Source organism: Nicotiana sylvestris, chromosome 3 (genome assembly GCF_000393655.2).
Source record: "Nicotiana sylvestris chromosome 3, ASM39365v2, whole genome shotgun sequence".
NCBI lineage: Eukaryota > Viridiplantae > Streptophyta > Magnoliopsida > Solanales > Solanaceae > Nicotiana > Nicotiana sylvestris.
Window position 1 is genome coordinate 141,921,283 of NC_091059.1, and position 20,530 is coordinate 141,941,812.

The 20,530-nt window shown below is 39.0% G+C and overlaps 1 protein-coding gene across 1 annotated transcript; it reads left to right on the forward strand.

Moving 5' to 3' along the window:
* The first annotated feature begins 4,365 nt into the window (after positions 1–4,365).
* LOC138888101 (uncharacterized) lies at positions 4,366–5,312 on the forward strand. The gene is made up of 2 exons (XM_070169913.1): positions 4,366–4,907; positions 5,213–5,312. Exons 1-2 carry the CDS (start codon positions 4,366–4,368, stop codon positions 5,310–5,312), a joined length of 642 nt encoding a protein of 213 aa, XP_070026014.1.
* Positions 5,313–20,530: the final 15,218 nt, after the last annotated feature.

Sequence of the window (20,530 nt, forward strand, 5' to 3'; positions counted from 1 at the left end):
GACCTTGACTCTCCTTCTTTTCAGTTATTTGTATTGTTCTATCTTTTTAGATAGTGTTTTTAGCATTCAGACTATGCTGTCATTCAGATGCTCATGTACTTAGTGACACCTGAATTTTGAAATTTTTTGTATTGAGTTGCGATATTTTCTTATTAATCATTATGGGATTTTCACTATTTAAGTTTGTTTTGCTATGTTTTAAATTAAATATGTGTGAGTATTGCGATACGCGCCATCACGACATGTGAGATTTTGGGTTGTGACATTTTTATTCTTTAATTTTCTTACATCCACATGCATACATTGCAACTAGGTGATACTATTATAATTTTCGTAAATTTGTAGCCCAAAAGATAATAGGCCAAGGTTTTAATTTTTTTTTTCACACAATCAACTACTACTTTCACACAGAGGTAGTAGAAAATTTAAAGTAGAAGCTCCAAACAACTAAATCGGGTAGCTTCCAATAATTTCTTTTCAAATCATGTACACATTGGGTTAAACCGAGTAACGATTTGAAATATGGTCCAATTTGCGTTATGTGGTCCTGTGAAGTGATTCTAAGTATAATTGTTCCTAATTAATAAGATGAATATTGTTCAAAATCATATAATGAAGCAATAGTTTATTAATTGGTGGAATATCTAAAAAGCCCCCTAAACTTGGCACAAATTGTTAGTTATAACTCTAAACTATTAGCGGTCTTAATTACCCCCCTTGAACTTGATCTTTTGAGAGCCATTACTCCCTTGGAAGCTGATATGGCAAGGAGTGTGGGTGCACTCTCTTTTAAGCATGTGCGAGTGAAGAAAATAAAAAAATCAGCTTCCAAGTAGGTTATTTTTCAACTTTTAATTGTCATATAATCACATATAATGATTTATTTGCTACAACTATGTATTTTTTGTTGCTTCATCTTAACATATAACTTTAATTCTTTTTATTTCTTCTATAAATATAATGTCTATTTGTTCCAACTACATATTTCTTTTCTTTTTTTGGGTCAAATTTGTAAAAAGTTTGGTTGGAACTCCATTATTTTAGGCAAATAGAAATTCGTAGCAAAAATAATGGAGTACTAGTTGTGTATTTTCTGTTATTTTTTTTCGTTAGATATAATTTCTATTTATTTTAATTGTGCATTTTTATTTTCAAGTCAAATCAGTGAACCAAAATTGAGTACAACTCTATTAATTTTTACCAACTAAAAAAGGCATAGCCAAAATAGTTTATTAATTGGTGAATACCTAAAACCCCCCTAAACTTGACACAAATTGTTAGTTACAACTCTAAACTATTAGTGATCTTAATTACCCCCCTTGAACTTGATCTTTTGAGAGTCATTACTCCCTTGGAAGCTGATGTGGCAAGGAGTGTGAGTGCACTCTCTTTTAAGCATGTGAGAGTGAAGAAAATCAAAAAATCAGCTTCCAATTAGGTTATTTTTCAACTTTTAATTGTCATATAGTCACATATAATGATTTATTTGCTATAACTAGGTATTTTTTGTTGCTTCATCTTAACATATAACTTTTATTATTTTTTATTTCTTCTATAAATATAATGTCTATTTGTTCCAACTACATATTTCTTCTTTTTTTGGGTCAAATTTGTAAAAAGTTTGGTCAAAATTCTATTATTTTAGGCAAATAGAAAACTCGTAGCAAAAATAATGGAGTACTAGTTGTGTATTTTCTGTTATTTTTTTCATTAGATATAATTTATATTTATTTTAATTGTGCATTTTTATTTTTGAGTCAAATAAGTAAAAAAAAATTGGGCACAACTCTATTAATTTTTACCAACTAAAAAAGGCATAGCCAAAATAGTTTATTAATTGGTGGAATACCTAACCTCCCCCTCTAAACTTGACACAAATTATTAGTTACAACTCTAAACTATTAGTGGTCTTAAGTACCCCCCTTGAACTTGACCTTTTGAGAGCCATTACTCCCTTGGAAGCTGATATGGCAAGAAATGTGAGTGCACTCTCTTTTAAGCATGTGAGAGTGAAGAAAATCAAAAAATCAGCTTCCAAGTAGGTTATTTTTCAACTTTTAATTGTCATATAGTCACATATAATGATTTATTTTGCTACAACTATGTTTTTTTGTTGCTTCATCTAAACATATAACGTTTATTCTTTTTTATTTCTTCTATAAATATAATGTCTATTTGTTCTAACTACATATTTCTTCTTTTTTTGGGTCAAATTTGCAAAACGTTTGGTTGGAACTCCATTATTTTAGGCAAATAGAAAACTCGTAGCAAAAATAATGGAGTACTAGTTGTGTATTTTCTGTTATTTTTTTCGTTAGATATAATTTCTATTTATTTTAATTGTGTATTTTTATTTTCGAGTCAAATCAGTAAAAAAATATTGGGTACAACTCTATTAATTTTTACCAACTAAAAAAGGCATAGCCAAAATAGTAAACTTGCAATTGTACACTCTTTCTATTTCTTCTTTTGATGCAATGGCTATTTACAACTGATTTGTTCTATTGAGCCGAGGGTCTTTCGGAAACAGCCTCTCTAACCCTTCGGGGTAGGGGTAAGGTCTGCGTACACACTACCCTCCCCAGACCCCATTAGTGGGATTTCACTGGGTTGTTGCTGTTGTTGTTGATGCAATGACTATTTATATCAACTGTGTATTTTTACTTTTTTAGGTAAACTCTGTAAAAAATATATTTTTAGAGCTATATAAAAAATTATAGCAAAATAATAAAGTTCAAACTATGTATTTTTATATAATTTTAGAATCCTTGACTATTTATTTCAATTGTATAAATCTTTATTTTCAGGTCAAATTCAAAAATGAATAGCTAAGACTTTATTATTTTTAGCCAAATAAACAAATTAGCCTAAATAATGTAGTTCTATCCAAGTTTTATTATAAATATTATCCAAAAAAATTAGCTAAAAAAGCAATACACTTAAAAGGTAAAATGGACATGGAGTTTATTTAAGAAATAAAGGAGACTTGACATGGAGAAACTCTGTTCCTTCTGAATCTTTTGTTTTCTGCTTACATTCTTGACATGAATGTAATTTGTAATTTGTATGCATTGGTGGTGACCATAGTGAAAACTAAAAGATTCATTTTGTTACTGTCAAATGACCACCCCAGTCAAGAAAGTTCCAGATCCAGCCTTAGCCGGCGAATTCCCGGCGCCGACGACCACCTCCTCCAACAGGTTATCCCCCTCCCGCATCTCCGTCCCTCTCCTTCTTCTCCTCTCTCTTCTCTCATTGTTGTTTTGAAAAAAACAATTAAAAGCATAAGCTCTGTGAAGTAAACGCTGCTAAGTCAATAATAGATTATAATTTTTGAATTAAACCTAGTTTTCCATTCAACGTATTTGCTGTCTTATACCTACCTGATTTAAAGTTTTCAACTTTTGAGCTTTGTGATTTTTGACTTTGAGGATCCTAGATCCTCCTCTTCAGTCTCGGTTTCCCATATCTGTTTCTTCTTTATTTTTTTTTTATTTTTTATTTTTCACCAGAGTTGTTCGATTCAGTCGTAGGGTTCGTGAAATTAAGATTTTATCTATCTCAATTTTGTTGTTATCCCTTCATTCCCCTTGCCTTTTACTATTTATTGCTTTTTTGCTATGCGTGGGGGCTCACTAGTGGTAGCGGTGACAACCCCTCCCTCCTTTGTTTGGATTCATGGTGTTTTGTATGTATTTCAGGTTAGGGCTTGTGGATGTTAGCGACGAAGAGGACGTGCATGTGCAAACATTAAAGAACAACCCGAGCGCGTGACAGCAAGGGGCGACAGGAGTTGGACACGAACGCGCTAGGTGGCAGCAGCATCACCGTATATAACTAGACATTTTCCAGGTTCTACTTGCTGGAGTTGGTACCTTCCGTTTTCCTGTTTCCCTTTGTTGTGTTAGTTAAATTACTGCCATCTTAGTTTGTATTAGTATATTCACCGTATTAGTGTGCCTACAGTTGCAACTTATTTTCTTCTATTTTGGTCTGTTGCCTTGTGTGTGTTAGTGATTCCCCCTTAGTATGCCGTAGGTATTGTGGCTGTGGTCTGGGATGGTTGAGTGAGGTCATGTCCTCGGGGGTGGGGCGGGAGGTAGGGCAGGGGTTAGGGGTGGGTGGGGAAGCAAGGGAGGTAAAGGGAACAAGGGTGTATATAGGTTGAGAATTGGGTCATGGAACGTAGGTGCATTAACAGGTAAGTCTATAGAACTGGCAAAGATCCTCCAAAAGAGGAGGTTCAATATAGCGTGTGTCCAGGAGACAAGGTGGGTAGGGTCGAGAGCAAAGGACGCAGACGGGTATAAGCTTTGGTACTCAGGAGTACAAAGAGGTAAGAATGGAGTGGGTATCTTGGTGGATATGGAACTTAGAGAGTCTGTGGTTGAGGTTAGACGAGTGAATGATAGATTAATGAGTATTAAGTTGGTGGTCAAAGAGTGCACCATAAACATCGTTAGCGCCTATGCGCTGCATGCGGGCCTAGATGAGGAGGTTAAAGGACGCTTTTGGGAGGGGTTAGATGAGATTGTGCGCCACGTTCTGCCTGCTGAGCAGCTATTCATAAGAGGGGATTTCAATGGTCATATTGGGTCGACCGTAGGTGTTTATGGCGAGGTGCATGGATGCTTCAGTTTTGGGGAGAGGAATGGAGGAGTTACCTCACTTTTGGACTTTGCTAGGGCTTTTGGGTTGGTGATTGTGAACTCTAGCTTCCCGAAAAGAGAGGCGCATTTGGTTACTTTTCAAAATGCGGTGGCAAAGACTCAGATTGACTATCTCCTCCCTAGGAGGTGTGATAGAGGGTTGTGCAAGGATTGCAAAGTGATTCCGGATGAGATACTCGTGACACAGCATAGGCTATTGGTGATAGACATTGGTATAATGTTAAAGAGGAGAAAAAGGTCTGCTCGAGGAAGACCGAGGATCAGGTGGGGAGCTTTAACTAAGGATAAAGTCCAATAGTTGGAGGGGCGGTTATCAGCTATGGGAGCTTGGAGGAGCAGTGACGACGCAAGCACTAGGTGGTCAGTGACATCCGAATGTATAAGGGAGGCTACGAGAGAGGTGTTAGGGGTCTCGACGGGCATCTCTGGTGGGAACTGATAACTAGGGATTATGATGCATTTTACACTCCTTCTTGATTAAGTTTTGATTAGAAATGTGTACAAAATAGTTCCAAAGGCTCACACGTTGTGCTTGATTGCAGGTTTGATCAACAAGGTGAAAAGGTGTCAAAAACCAGCTCAAAAAGGAGTAAAACTTGTACAAGTACCAAGACAAGATCAAGCTTAGTCAAACAGGACTAGTGCGGCCACACACCATTCTGTGCGGTCCGCAAAGATGAAGTTCAGAGAGGATGCTTTTCAGGACACAAGGCAATGCGGCTGCAAAGGGTTTTGTGTGGTCTGCATTGGGTTCATTGCGGCCGCACTTGATTTCTTGCGGTCCGCAGAGCCAAGGTTCAGAGAGGTGGCATTTCGGAGGACCTGGCCAATGCGGTCCGCGGTCCTTTTTGTGCAGACTGCAATAGAAGCCACCTCGGTTGCACTCAACTTTGTACAGTCCGCAAAACCCAACTTGAGAGAGCAGAATAATCAAGCCAAGAGCCTTAGTGCGGTCACACTCGATTTTGTGCGGTCCGCACTAGCCCCGCCGGGGTATTTTTGTCCAGAATTTTCAGCCTAGTATAAATAGTTTCTTTTCCCATTTTTAGGTTATCAGATAGTTTTGGACGTAAAGCTGCACTCATGAACTCATTTCTTTTACTATTTTTAGTAATTTTACCTTAGTTTCAACATTGAATCTTCAAGTTTTATTTAGCAATTAATTATTATAGGCTTCTCTTCATCTATTTTTTTGTTTTCTTCTCTAATTATGAGTAGCTAGACCCATTAGCTAGGGTTGTGGCTCAACCCTAGTGTGGGTAATTGATGGATCTTGTATTTTGATGCTTGATTGTCTATGGGTGTTTGATATTTGGTCTAATTTAGGGTTTTAATATGGAATTAGTGGTTGCAAACACTAGTTTATGCCTAGTAGACTTTGGCTCTTCTTGAGAAAGAGAGCCTAAGTCCATGAAATTAGTCCAACAAGGAATTGGGGTGTATTCAAGAGATTGATAGCCCCAATTAAAGGGTTAAACCTAGAGATAGTAATACCCGACTTGAACCTTGATTGCTTGCATAAATTTGCATACCCAATTGGTCTTGAGAAAGTCAATTCGGGCAAAATCACTCGAACCACCGAGAGGTGTAGAGTGAGTAGAATCGTGCAATGGTTATATCATATTCCCCAAATGTGATAATCTAGCCTTAGACAAAAGAATTCGTCAATTAGCAACCTAGGAGAAAGTCACTACCCTAGTGCCTTTTATCTATTTGAACAACTCGCAATAGTTTAATTTTAGCTTTACTTAGCCTAATTTAGCATTGTAGTATTATAAAATTAGGATTAATATCAAACCCAAAAATGTTTAGAAGTGCAATTAGGAATAAATACAGAACTCCACTTTAGATAGAAACTCAACTTCAATATCTAGCTCCTTGTGGAAATCGACCCTGACCTTCTCGGGTAAAAGCTACTTCGACCTCTCTTGCTATTTCATAGTAGTACAAGTTCGTGTGTGATGAAAAATGTATGCAAGCCTTTGAACTTCTCAATCATAAGTTAACCACCACTCCTATCATCACCGCACCTAATTGGAGCTTGCCCTTTGAGCTCATGTGTGATGCGAGCGATGTTGCTGTTGGGGCGATTTTAGGTCAAAGAGTGAACAAAATGTTTCATCTGGTGTACTATGCGAGCAAGATAATAAATGATGCTCAAGTGAACTACACGGTGACCGAGAAAGAACTTTTGGCTATTGTATTTGTAATGGAGAAATTTCGGCCGTATCTTATGGGTGCCAAGGTCATAGTCCATACCGATCATCCCGCACTCTGGTACTTGATGACGAAGAAGGATTCCAAAGCTAGACTGATGCGATGGATCTTGTTACTTCAAGAGTTTGATTTGGAGATTGTGGACCGGAAGGGTAGTGAAAACCAAGTGGCGGACCACTTGTCCCGCTTGGAGGAGGAGGGGAGGCCTCGTGATAGCCTAGAGATCAATGACTCATTTCCCAATGACCAACTCCTTTCGGTGATGGTGAATGGTATGACATGGTTTGCGGATGTTGCTAATTTCCTTGTGACTGGTATAATCCCGTGTGAGCTCTCTTCTAACCAAAGGAAGAAGCTCAAACAGGATAGTTTGGATTTCTATTGGGATGAGCCGTACTTGTAATATTTGCATGGATGGTGTGATCCAAAGGTGTATCCCGGAGGAAGAGCAATTGAGTATCTTGGAGGCTTGTCATTCCTCTCCCTATGGTGGACATCATGGCGGGGTAAGGACGGCTTCCAAAGTTCTTAGTTGTGGGTTTTATTGGCCAACTTTGTACAAAGATGCAAGTGAACTTGTGAAGAGGTGTGACGAATGTCAAAGAGCGGGCGGAATTTCGAAGAAAGATGAGATGCCTCTCAATACCATTCTTGAGGTTGATATTTTTGATGTATGAGGTATTGATTTTATGGGCCCGTTTGTTAGCTCGTGTGGGAACACATACATTCTTGTGGCGGTAGACTATGTTTCAAAGTGGGTTGAAGTCGTGGCTTTACCCAACAATGAGGCCCAGAGTGTTGTTGCATTTCTCAAGAAGAGCATTTTTACAAGGTTTGGCACTTCTCATGCAATCATAAGTGATGGAGGGTCTCATTTTTGCAATAGAGCTTTTGACAATTTGCTTGCAAAGTATGGTGTCAACCACAAAGTTTCTACTCCCTATCATCCTCAAGCGAATGGCCAAGTTGAAGTCTCAAACAGGGAAATCAAGAGTATATTGTCAAATACAGTCAATGCAAATATGACCAATTGGTCAAAACAGTTGGATGATGCTCTATGGGCTTATATGATTGCTTACAAGACTCCAATTAGTATGTCTCCATATCGGTTGGTGTTTGGGAAAGCTTTCCATCTACCGGTTGAGTTAGAGCACAAGGCCATGTGGGCTTTGAGAAAGTTAAATCTTGAATGGGATGTGGTAGCAAATCTTTATGTGGAGCAGCTTAATGAACTTAATGAATTCTGATTCTATACCTACTCCAGTTCGTCCTTGTACAAGGACAAGATGAAATACCTTCATGATAAATATGCTCATGGTAAGAAGTTCAAAGTGGGTGATTTGGTTCTCTTGTTCAACTCTCGGTTACGTCTGTTTCCGGGAAAGCTTAAGTCAAAATGGAGTGGACCTTTTGAAGTGGTGTTTGTGACCTCATTTGGTGCACTTGATTTGAAGAACAAAAATGGGGAAGTTTTCAGAGTGAATGGGCACAGGGTCAAGCACTACTTGGGAAAAATTGATGACAGCCACGTGGTGGCACTTCTTCATCTCAAATGATTTGATGGTAACTTGTGTCGTGCCGCGACGTTAAATCAGGCGCTTCTTGGGAGGCAACCCATGTGTTTTTCTTCTTGTTTTTCTTTGATTTTCATTGTAGTGTAGGATTTATTTTTGGACTGACTGGTTGTGAGATACTGTAGGATTGTGTTGATGCAGTGCAGGAAAAAAGTTGAAAAAATGACCACTCTCTGAAGTTGTCAATGCGGACCGCACTGCCATTTTGTGCGGCCACAAAGACCTCAGTGCAGGGGCAAGAAATCAATGCGGACCGCACTGGTGATTTGAAAAAGTTGGGGTTCTCTGAAGTTTACCACCGCGACTGCATTGCATTTTATGCGGTCCGCGGTGGTCCATTGCGGCCGCATTGCACTTTATGCGGACCGCAGTGGTTGACTTGTCTGAGCCTTATGGTTTTGAGCAATGCGGACCGCGATGCCATTTTGTGCGGTCCGCGGTGGGTATGTAAACTGGTCCCCAGGACCTTTTTGTATAAATAGGACCTGAGGCCCTTCTTTTTGAACTTTTCGAACTTTTCACTCTCAGTTGTTTAACTTCTTCTTAGTTGTTTAATTTATGTATTTTCTTTGAATTTTAATTTTTTCATAGTTCTTCTTTTTCCTTTCTCGTTTTCCGTTCGATTTTGTAGCTTAGGGTAGTTAAAATATTGTGTTGATTAGGATTAGGTAGTTAAATGACTGAACCAACACTTAGGAACTCTCCAATAGGTGAAAAAGTGGACTAAAATTGAACAAATCATAAACCCTAGGTTGGTGCTGCTACTGGGTACTCGGTGCGGACCGCGGTGGAATTTGTGCGGTCTGCGATGCCCCTGTGCGGTCCGCAATGGTATTTTGTGCGGACCACAATGGTGAAAGTCCTGAAAGTTGAAATTTGAGGATTGCGGCCGCATTGCATTTTGTGCGGTCCGCGGCGCCTCAATGCGAACTGCATTGGCATTTTTTGCGGTTCGCGGTGCATAATTTCAGAGAGTGGGTAGTTTGAACCCCACTTCTGTGCGGACCGCAATGGCCTTTTTACGGCTGCACTACATTTTGTGCGGCTCGCACTCTACAATTTTCATATTATCTGCAACATTTTTTCTGCAACTGTGAACTTCATTGTTTTGATGGACACTAACAATGTCTGAATGAATGTTGTTTGCAGACAATGGTGATATCAAGAGGAAAATGTGGTAAACAAACAGGAAGAGGAGAGTCCTCCCGAGGTGGGAAACAAAAGATGATAAGATTAACCCCGCAAGCCCGTCAAAACATAAAAAACACATGCAAGATTATAAAAGCTGCAGACAGGGCCATTGACCAGTCAAGGAGTGAGTATGAGCCCTCCCGGGATATATCATTAGACTCTGGCCAGAGTACATTCCTCACTGGCTGGAGAGAAACAGGTTGAGGATACACCCCCACCTTCCCCTACTACCCAAGCTTCAGTGCACGTATCTTCTAAGTCGTTTGAGGGCTCAACTGCCGGTAGTGGAAATGAGTACTCCACCACTCCTACAGCTTCATTATCTGGAGAGGATGCAGTAGCAGAAGAAGGGGAATAAGCAGAAGGGGGTGATCCCCAAGTTGGTGGGGGTAGAGTGGACTAGAAACCCGGAGGCATGGGAGGACCGGTTTGTCAGTGAGATTGTCTACCAAAAATTCAGAGAGTGGTGGCCAGAAAAGAGGTTAATACTTGAAAGAAAAATTATCACCCGAGATCTTTTGCCTCACAATCCCAATGTGCTGAGGCAATTCAGAGAAAGAGTTGGATGGGACTACTTCATAGGGCAGGTGGATGATGACAATGAGCACTTGGTGAAAGAATTTTACACCAACGTGGCCCACATAAAAAAGGGTACCACGGTCACCAAAGTGCAGAATCTGAAAGTGAAGTTTGATGGCAAGACCATCAATGACTATTTGGGCTTCACGGAGGAGGATGAGTCCATGTACTTGGATAAGATGAAGTTGGGTGAAGAAGCTCATCCGTGGTTGGTGAATTACTTGGCAATCCCAGGTACCACCCCCGAGTGGTTGACTGCGGGGGTGAAGATATTGAGGAGGACATTGAACTTTGAGGCAAAGGGGTGGGAGACATTTGTGTGTAGTAGGCCGGATTCTACCACCCATGAAAACTCACTCCAAATTCACCGGGAAATCTTAGTAGCATCCATCATGGCGGGGTACCCGATCAATGTCGGGAATATGATGTCCTGGGTCATTACACGGGTAGTGGATGAGGGTGACAGGTCTTACCCATTCTCCAACTTCCTAACCATGTACCTGAAGGACCAAAATGTGGAGAAGCGCAAATTTGATGTGAAAGTGAAGGCAAAGGCATCTTTCTCGTGGTATAGCCTACAGAGTGATGACAACCCCAAAGGCAAGCACTTCAAGGGAAAATCCACTACTTCAACTGGCCAGTCTGAAGAGCCTGTAGTGGTAGTGACTACTCCACAGCCTCCCTCCACTTCAGCAGACATGGCCCTAGACCCATCCACTTCAGCAGATCCAGAGATACCTTCCACCACTGCCTATCCATTGATTGCTCACCATTTGAGCCAGGCCCTCATCAGCATCAACAACTGGATGCAGACAACTACTTCTAAGTTGTCTATATTATCTACTACTGTGGCAGCTCAGTCAGCACCTCCTCCTCCATAGGTCCCACAGTCCATTGAGGACACTCTAAAGGATCTTCTGGACAACCAGAAGAAGATCCTTGAGAACTAGAAATTGCTCACGAACGCCGTTGATTCACACGGAAAGGCGCTCAAGGAGCTTGCTAGGGAGGCAAAGAAGATGAGGAAGACTAGGGTTTCCAAAGAGTCGGTGAGGGAGTTGCGGGTCGAGGTTGAGAGATTGAAGGCAGATCACTTGCCTTTAGATTTGCTATTGCATGACCCAGCACCAGCAACCCAGCCCCAACCAGAGTAGGAGTCTCAGAGGCCTCCTAAGAGGAAGAGGGTGATCCCTCAGTCTGATAATGCAGTTATCCAGTTGACGGACCCACCAGAGACTTCCTCCAGTCAGCCTCAAGATACAGTCCAGGTCCAGGCCTAGGTCTCAGTAGCAGAGCCACAGGTCATAGGGAACCAGTCTCAGGTTCTCGAGCATACAGAAGACCCAGGGACCACTCAGGATCCCATGCTGACGGACGTCTCATAGGGAGTTTCTGTATCCTCTTTCCTCTATTTTTGGTGCTTATTTTGCTTAGTTGGCATTGGGGACAATGCCAACTTTCATTTGAGGGGGTAGGCCCTATTTGGATTTGGATGACTATATATATGAATGATTTTTTTTTATCTTTGGTATGTATATAATTTCAGCATTTCAATACGTTTTTTGCACTTTTACATTGGGTCTATATTTATGTTCCATTGTATATATTCATCTCCCCTATTGTATATTCGATTAAATCCCCTTTTGTATATATTCATTTTACTTTCCTCATTTTTTTCTTTCTTAGCTTCTTATTTATGTTCGTAACTTCTTGTTTTGGATTTTTGCAATGAGCCTTTGATTTTTTTAATGCCACGGTTCTTTCCAAAGGTGGAATTTGTGTGAACCGGGTGGCTCTTCCCGATGATGGATGGCATGATAACTTTCTTAAGGGTTTGAGTCTGTTTTTCTTTTCCTTTTTGCTTTTTAGTAGTTAGTGGTAAGTATGCCTCAAGCAAAGCTTTACTTGGTCCTAACACATTTGCCTTTGATCTTATGGTCAAAGACAAATCGTTGTGTATAGGATGGTAAAAGTTGTGACCTTAAGACTCTTGTGTTGGACGATAATTATCAAGTGATTTTTCGGGACCATTGTGTGCTCAAATCTTATCTAAGGTTGTTGTGGGCCCCGACTCTGTGTCTTTAGCGATCCCATAGCTTGTGTGGTGAGAAATTGCATTCCAAGCCCAAGTCCCGAGCCATTGGTCTAGAACTTGCCCTGAATGTTTGTCGAGGTGAAATCCTAAGTGTAATTTGACTTGAGACATGATTATAGACTCTCCTTGATCCAAATAATAACTTGAACACTTCCATAGCCTACCAATGATAAAATCCCTAGTCAACCCTTTTGAGCCTTAGACCTTTTTCCTTCAAGAACCATGATACCCTCTCTTAGCACCCAATCTTTCCTTAGCACATGGCAAAAGTATAAGTTTGGGGGGAGAGATGAGAATTGCAACAAAATGGTAAAAAGGTACAAAATGAAGAAAAAGAAAGGCAATGGAAAAGAAAGAAAAGAAAAAAAGACAAAAAAAATGTTCAAAGTAGAAATGAGTGAAGGGATTCAATAAAAGCAAAGAACAAAAGGTGTAGAAAGTTGATAAAGGAGAAAAGATTTGAAATGAACAACAAAGAGTGACATTGTGTCTCTCTAACCCCTTAGAAAGAAGTGAAATGACTCAAAAAGTTGAGTGAATGTGTGCAAAAATGAAGCAAAAGAAGTGCTAAAGGGAAGATGGAACCTACTTAGACCAAACAATTCCTACCCTAAACCAAAAGCCTTCACTATGTCTCCACAAAAGCCCTATATGATCTCTAGTTGAATGAAGCTTACATTAGTGGTGACTCATATAAAGGGCAAACATATGGTACTTAGAGTCAGACTTGTGACTTTTTCTTGAGAGAGATGAGTGTATTTCCATTAACCTCGTTCTGAGTGCCACTATCTTAAAGGTGAGATTTGCTTAGGGAGAGTTGAGGATGTGTGAGTTTGGGTTCCACAAGGACCAAAGTAATATAAAGAGTTTCTTTGATGTGTTGAGTCAACTCTTGATGCTCTTGTGTCGCACTAAATCCATGGTGTTTAAAAGAGTGAATGTTGTTAATGATTCATTTGTATTGAGGGCAATTGTTAGTACCAATTGATGCTAGATGAGGTCACTTTAGGATAGCTGAATTTTCATGGATTTTCTCTTTAAGGGGTGGGTCTTATTTTATTTACTTGAGGACAATCAAAAGCTTAAGTTTGGGGGAGTTGATAACTAGGGATTATGATGCATTTTACACTCCTTCTTGCTTAAGTTTTGATTAGAAATGTGTACAAAATAGTCCCAAAGGCTCACAATTTGTACTTGATTGCAGGTTTGATCGACAAGGTGACAAGGTGTCAAAAATCAGCTCAAAAAGGAGTGAAACTTGCACAAGTACCAAGACAAGATCAAGCTCAGTCAAATAGGGCCAGTGCGGCCGCACACCATTCTGTGTGGTCCTCAAAGATGAAGTTTAGAGAGGATGCTTTTCAGGCCATAAGGCAATGCGACCGCAAAGGGTTTTGTGCGGTCCGCATTGGGTTCATTGCGGTCACACTCGATTTCATGCGGTCCGCAGAGCCAAGGTTCAGAGAGGTGGCATTTTGGAGGAACTGGCCAATGCGGTCCACGGTCCTTTTTGTGCGGACCGCAATAGAAGCCACCGCGGTCGCACTCGACTTTGTGCGGTCCGCAAAACCCAACTTCAGAGAGAAGAATAGTCAAGCCAAGAGCCTTAGTGCGGCCGCACTCGATTTTGTACGGTCCGCACTAGCCCCACATGGGTATTTTTGTTCAGAATTTTCAGCCTAGTATAAATAGTTTCTTTTCCCATTTTTAGGTTATCAGATAGTTTTGGACGTAGAGCGTGCTCATGAACTCATTCCTTTTACTATTTTGAGTAATTTTAGCGTAGTTTCAACATTGAATCTTCAAGTTTTATTTAGCAATTAATTATTATGGGCTTCTCTTCATCTATTTCTTTGTTTTCTTCTCTAATTATGAGCAGCTAGATCCATTAGCTAGGGTTGTGGCTCAACCCTAATGTGGGTAATTGATGGGTCTTGTGTTTTGATGCTTGATTGTCTATGAGTGTTTGCTATTTGGGCTTATTTAGGATTTTAATGTGGAATTAGTGGTTGCAAACACTAGTTTATGCCTAGTAGACTTTGGCTCTTCTTGAGAAAGAGAGCCTAAGTCCATGAAATTAGTCCAACAAGTAATTGGGGCATATTTAAGAGATTGATAGCCCCAATTAAAGGGTTAAACCTAGAGATAGTAATACCCGACTTGAAGCTTAATAGCTTGCACAAATTTGCATACCCAATTGGTCTTGAGAAAGTCAATTCGGGCAAAATCACTCGAATTACTGAGAGGTGTAGAGTGAGTAGAATCGTGCAATGGTTATATTATATTCCCCAAATGTGATAATCTAGCCTTAGACTCAAGAATTCATCAATTAGCCACTTAGGATAAAGTCACTGCCCTAGTGCCTTTTATCTATTTGAACAACTCGCAATAGTTTAATTTTAGCTTTACTTAGCCTAATTTAGCATTGTAGTATTATAAAATTAGGATTAATATCAAACCCAAAAATATTTAGAAGTGCAATTAGGAACAAATACACAACTCCACTTTAGATAGAAACTCAACTCCAATATATAGCTCCCTCTGGAAATCGATCTCGACCTTCTCGGGTAAAAGCTTCTTCGACCTCTCTTGCTACTTCATAGTAGTACAGGGTTGGCTTCGATTAGGCATAAAGGAGAATGGTGGTAGAATGAAGTGGTCCAAGGTAAAGTGGAAGCGAAGAAGGCGACGTACCTAAAGTTAGTGGGGAACATAGGTGAGGAGAAAAGGCGAGCGTGCGTAAAGAGGTATAAGGTAGATAGGAAAAAAGCTAAGTTGGAGGTCATGAAGGCTAAAACTGTGGCTTATGGTCGTATGTATGAGGAACTAGGGAAAAAGGGTGGGGAAAAGAAGTTATTTTGGTTGGCCAAGCTGAGAGAGAGGAAGGCTCGGGATTTGGACCAAGTGAGATGCATCAAGGATGAAGATGGTAGAGTTTTGACGGAGGATGCGCAGATTAAGAGAAGATGACAGACTTATTTTCATAAACTTCTGAATGAAGAAGGGGATCAGGATATTGTTCTAGACAAATTGGAACGTTCTGAGAGTCACTGCGACTCTGGGCACTGCAGGTGTATCAAGGTTGAGGAGGTCGTAGAAGTTATGCGTAGGATGAGTAAGGGTAGAGCGACCGGGCCAGACGAGATTTCAGTGGAATTTTAGAAGAGCATGGGGAGAGCAGGTTTGGAGTGGTTGACTGGGTTGTTCAATGTTATTTTTAAGGCGAAGAGGATGCTAGAAGAGTGGAGGTGAAGTACGATAGTTCTATTGTATAAGAACAAAGGTGATATCCAGAGTTGTAACAACTATAGGGGTATCAAATTACTGAGCCATACCATGAAAGTGTGGGAGAGGGTGGTTGAAGCAAGGGTGAAGAAGGCAGTGTCTATATCCGACAAATAGTTCGAATTTATGCCGGGTCGTTCTACTACAAAAGCTATACACCTTGTTCGGAGGTTGGTGAAAATGTATATAGAGAGGAAGAAGGATCTGCACATGGTGTTTATTGACTCGGAGAAAGCATATGACAAGGTTCCTAAAGAAGTTCTCTGGAGATTCTTGGAGGCAAAAGGTGTGTCAGTACCATACATTATGGCGATCAAGGACATATATGATGGGGCTAAGACTCGGGTTAGGACAGTAGGAGGAGACTCTGAACATTTTTGTAATGGGGTTATACCAAGGTTTTGCACTCAGTCCGTTATTATTCGCTTTGGCGATGGACACGTTAACGCACCATATTCAAGGGGAGGTGCCATGGTGAATGCTATTCGCCGATGACATAGTTCTGATTGATGAGTCGTGAGCCGGTCTTAACGAGAGGCTAGAGGTTTGGAGACAAGCTCTTGAGTCTAAGGGTTTCAAGCTGAGCAGGACGAAGACGGAATACTTGGAGTGTAAGTTCAGCGCTGAGCCGGGGGAAGTGTGTGTAGATGTGAGGCTTGAATCACAGGTCATTCCAAGTAAAGGAAGCTTCAAGTACCTTGGGTCGATTATCTAGGGGGAGGAGAGATCAACGAGGATGTCACACATCGTATTGGGGTAGGATGGATGAAGTGGAGGTTAGCATCTGGAGTCTTGTGTGACAAGAGAGTGCGACCGATTCTCAAAGGTAAGTTCTATAAAGTGGTGATTAGACCAACAATGATGTATGGGGCTGAGTGTTGGCCTGTTAAGAACTCACATACCCAGAAGATGAGAGTAGCAAAAATAAGGATGCTGAGGTGGATGTGCGGGCACACTAGGATGGATAAGATTAGGAATGATGATATTCGGGAGAAGGTGCAAGTGGCTCCCATTGATGACAAGATGCGGGAAGCGAGGATCAGATGGTTCAGACATGTTCAGAGGAAAAGTCCAGATGCTCCGGTAAGGAGGTGCGAGCGGCTAGTTGTGGAGGGGACGAGAAGAGGTAGAGGGCGGCCTAAGAAGTATTGGGGAGAGGTGATCAGGCATAATATGGCGATGCTTCAAATTTCCGAGGACATGACTTGATAGGAAGTTGTGGAGGTCGAGTATTAAGGTTGTATGCTAGGAGGTAGTTGAGTTTTGCCTTACTTATACCTTTGCGAGACTAGTCTGGTAGGGTTTTTATCTAAGATAGCTAGTGTCATTGTTGTGTCTTACTAATTCAGTGCATGATGTATTTAATAGCTATCGCTTTACCTTGCATCTTTCTTCTGGATTTCATGTTCATATTTTTTCTTATTATTTCTGTGGTGATATTAATATTCTCTGTTTTTGTCCTTTTGTTCCCTTGAGCCGAGGGTCTTTCGGAAATAGCCTCTCTATCCCTTTGGGGTAGGGATAAGGTCTGTGTATACACTACCCTCTCCAGACCCCATTAGTGGGATTTCACTGAGTTGTTGTTGTTGTTGTACTTAAAAGGTAAAAAAAACATATTTTAGTATTCCAAAAAGATGCCACATGGACAGGAAAATCCACGTGGCAGGCGAGTGCATGCCACTTTCTTGGGATGAGATTGTCCAAGGGGGTAACGACTATAGAATAACCAAGTATAGGAAGGTAATTAAGACCACAAATAGTTTAAGAATGTAACCAATAATGCGTGCCTAGTTTATGAGGGGTTTAAGGTATTTTACCTTTACTAGTCTTAGGTTACGCGCCTTGTGCGTATATCCTATTTCAATGAGTATAAAGTTTTTAAAAATCATATAAATATTATATTAAAATTAGAAAACATAATTTAAAGAAAAAGTATAAAATCTTAAAAACAATGATCGTTGATCCTATTTAGCTAACTCAATAAAGGAAACTATTATGCCGCATAGAAGTACTCAATCATTTGTATATTCATATAAAAATTTACTCCACTTATACAATTTTATTCGATTTCACAAGTTATCATGTTTTTATTTATAATACTTCCTTCTTAGTTTTTAGGCATCCATTTTGTGCGTTTATCATATATCAATGAGTACATAATTTTTAAAAATTATTAAATAATGCATTTGGATAACAAAATAAAATTAAAAAGTAAAAGTTTATGAAAATAATGAAAGTTAATTCCATTTAGCTACCTAAATAAAGGAAGAAATATATTTCATTATGAATTTTGGTGTTGTCTCTAATTATAGCAGTTATCTTATTTTCTTTTATACTCTTAATCATTTTTTGTTATTAATTGTTGGAGAGAAAATATTTTAATTTTTTTTATATGATATAAAAATTGTACAAATATAATATCAACTGAATTAGAGCCATGTTATATTATTCAATATTCTAAGCTTTGTAAACTTTTAAATATCAAGACTTCTAACATAGTTCGGATAAGATAGGATTTAATAAATAAGTGTTTTGAATATATTATATTATGGATGTTCATTTAGTACTCCGTAGTAAATAAGCTTCCTGAAGAAGCTTATCCATATGAGACTCCGCCGTAAATATGTTTATCTATTTAGTACTCTATTGGAAATAAGCCTCCTGAAGAAGCTTATCACTTCGGTACCCGGTTATGGATAAATATTACCTTCGGTAGAAGATTATCCATACCAGGTATAATAAGTTTATCCTTTCGGTACTCGATTATGGATAAACATTACCCCGGTAAAAGATTATCCATACCGGGTATAATGAACTTATCTTTTCAGTACTCCGTTATGAATAAACATTACCCCAATAGAAGATTATTTATACCTGTTACAATGAGCTTATCCTTTCAGTACTCCGTTACGGATAAACATTACTCTCAATAGAAGATTATCCATATCTGGTATTGTAGCACCTTACACAACAGCTTGCAGTAGCACCTTTCTTTCTCCTATAAATAGAGGAGATTTCAGTTCATTATGTACATCAGTTTGAATTCAAATAATATATCAGTTTCTCTCTATACTTGTCTTTACTTTATAGTCTTTATTTTATAACACGTTATCAACACAAGACTCTGCCATTCTGAGCACTTGCTTCGAATTTAATTTCTATTTCAGTGATTGCTTCATTCCTTCTCTACTTTTTTGATGTGGAAAAAGGTGGAGAAATCACGTTTCCATTTGTAGTAAGATTAGCTATGAGTTAAATGTGTTCTACTAGTTGCATGTAATCCTGAGAATCTGTAAGTATAAGGAAACGGAAGCGAAGAAATTAAAGCAGCTCACTTGGGGAAAAATTCTAAAGAGATAATACAAGAGAAAAGCGGCTGAAGTAAAAGAAAAGGGTATCCATCATCTATATCATTTACTTGTTTATATCATTTACTTGTTGTGAATTTTGTTGCAGAAATAGCTCAAATATGGGCATAGATTATGATGAAGCCGCTTGCACTAAGTTAAGTCACGCCAAGGAGATGGACTTGTGCGATTGATTCAGTATTTTCAAATGGAAGAATTGATAAGTGTTCATCGCTCTTACATCCGTGATTAGATCTTGTTAATTCCGAGCATCATAAGACTGATTATATCCTTGGGTGGTGAGCTTTTCTTCTTGGCAGTAGTGGTTGCTTATATTTGGTTTAATATATTTATCATCGTTTGCTTGGTTATATGCTACGTATACATTACCTATTTTGGTATTTGTTTCTATCTGTATTATTTTAATAAAGGGTTACAAAGTGGATGATATTGTTAGATCCACTTATACTCCAGCAGGGTTTGCAAGAAATATACAACCACCAGAAGTGGTTATGTTTCGTATATCTCATTGTAACTAATTTTTTTTGTTAACCACCAGAAATAGTATATACCTATGACCACCAGAAGTGATAATTTAGGCTTTCTATGGTTACAATTGAAGATAAGCTAGAGAAATATTCTCTATAGTACATGCATGCCTCGATTTGCTCCTGAAGTAGCATTATCGTAAAAGAGCTTCTAAGACATCACACAATTTGTGTAATTAATGCGCGTTCAGATAATTATGTTCCGTTCCCTGAAGGATGAGAACTTTTGATAAATATTAATCCATTTCCTGAAGTGAATGTGATAATATTAATAAAGTTCGTAAATATAAATGCGTTCTTGATGTAAATATATTACAATTCACCTCCAGAAGAGGTAATATGATCGAGAGAAAATACTCAATATTTCGTATTTTAATTTGCTCTTGAAGTAGTAAAACAATTGAAATTTTCTCCTGAAGCAGGAAAATATTATGAAACTGTATCTTTCTGTACTTAAATAAAATAATAACCTATTCAAAGTTATTTTTGAAGCACATTTTTATTTCCTGGAGTGAATGAAGAAATACCACAACTCACCTCCTGAAGAGCTAGAATAACAGAGGATATAAATATTATTTTTGTGGCATAAAGATCATTACCGCACGTCCTGTTGTACGTAAAACATCTTGGATATTTTATTAAGTATCATTCTAAGGCAAAAACATTCTTGTAGAATGCTTTCTACTACAACCACATTAATATGTTATGGTTAGTTACCGAGTTCCCCGAAGGAAATAACAACTCATATATCTTTCGCCGAAGGATGTAATGACTATGTGGTTGCCGATTTGATATAATATATTCAGATGTTAACGGCGTTTCTCCCTGAAGGAGACATTTGTCACAAAGTTGGTGGTAAAATTACTAAAATTCTTAATTTTTTTATATTTATAAATTTAGAATTGTCTTTATATTGTCCATTTGATTATGATTTTCTCTCATGATACTAGAAGTATCTGAGCAATATTTGATAGTACAAAATATATCAAAAACTCCTGAATAGCTAACTGTTTATCTAGAAAAC

Excerpts from the sequence above, each read along its gene's own strand:
- LOC138888101 (XM_070169913.1), top strand. The coding sequence starts at position 4,366 with ATGGAACTTAGAGAGTCTGTGGTTGAGGTTAGACGAGTGAATGATAGA. Across the intron at positions 4,908-5,212 it reads ATGTTAAAGAGGAGAAAAAG|GTTTGATCAACAAGGTGAAA; the intron begins GTCTGCTCGAGG and ends GCTTGATTGCAG.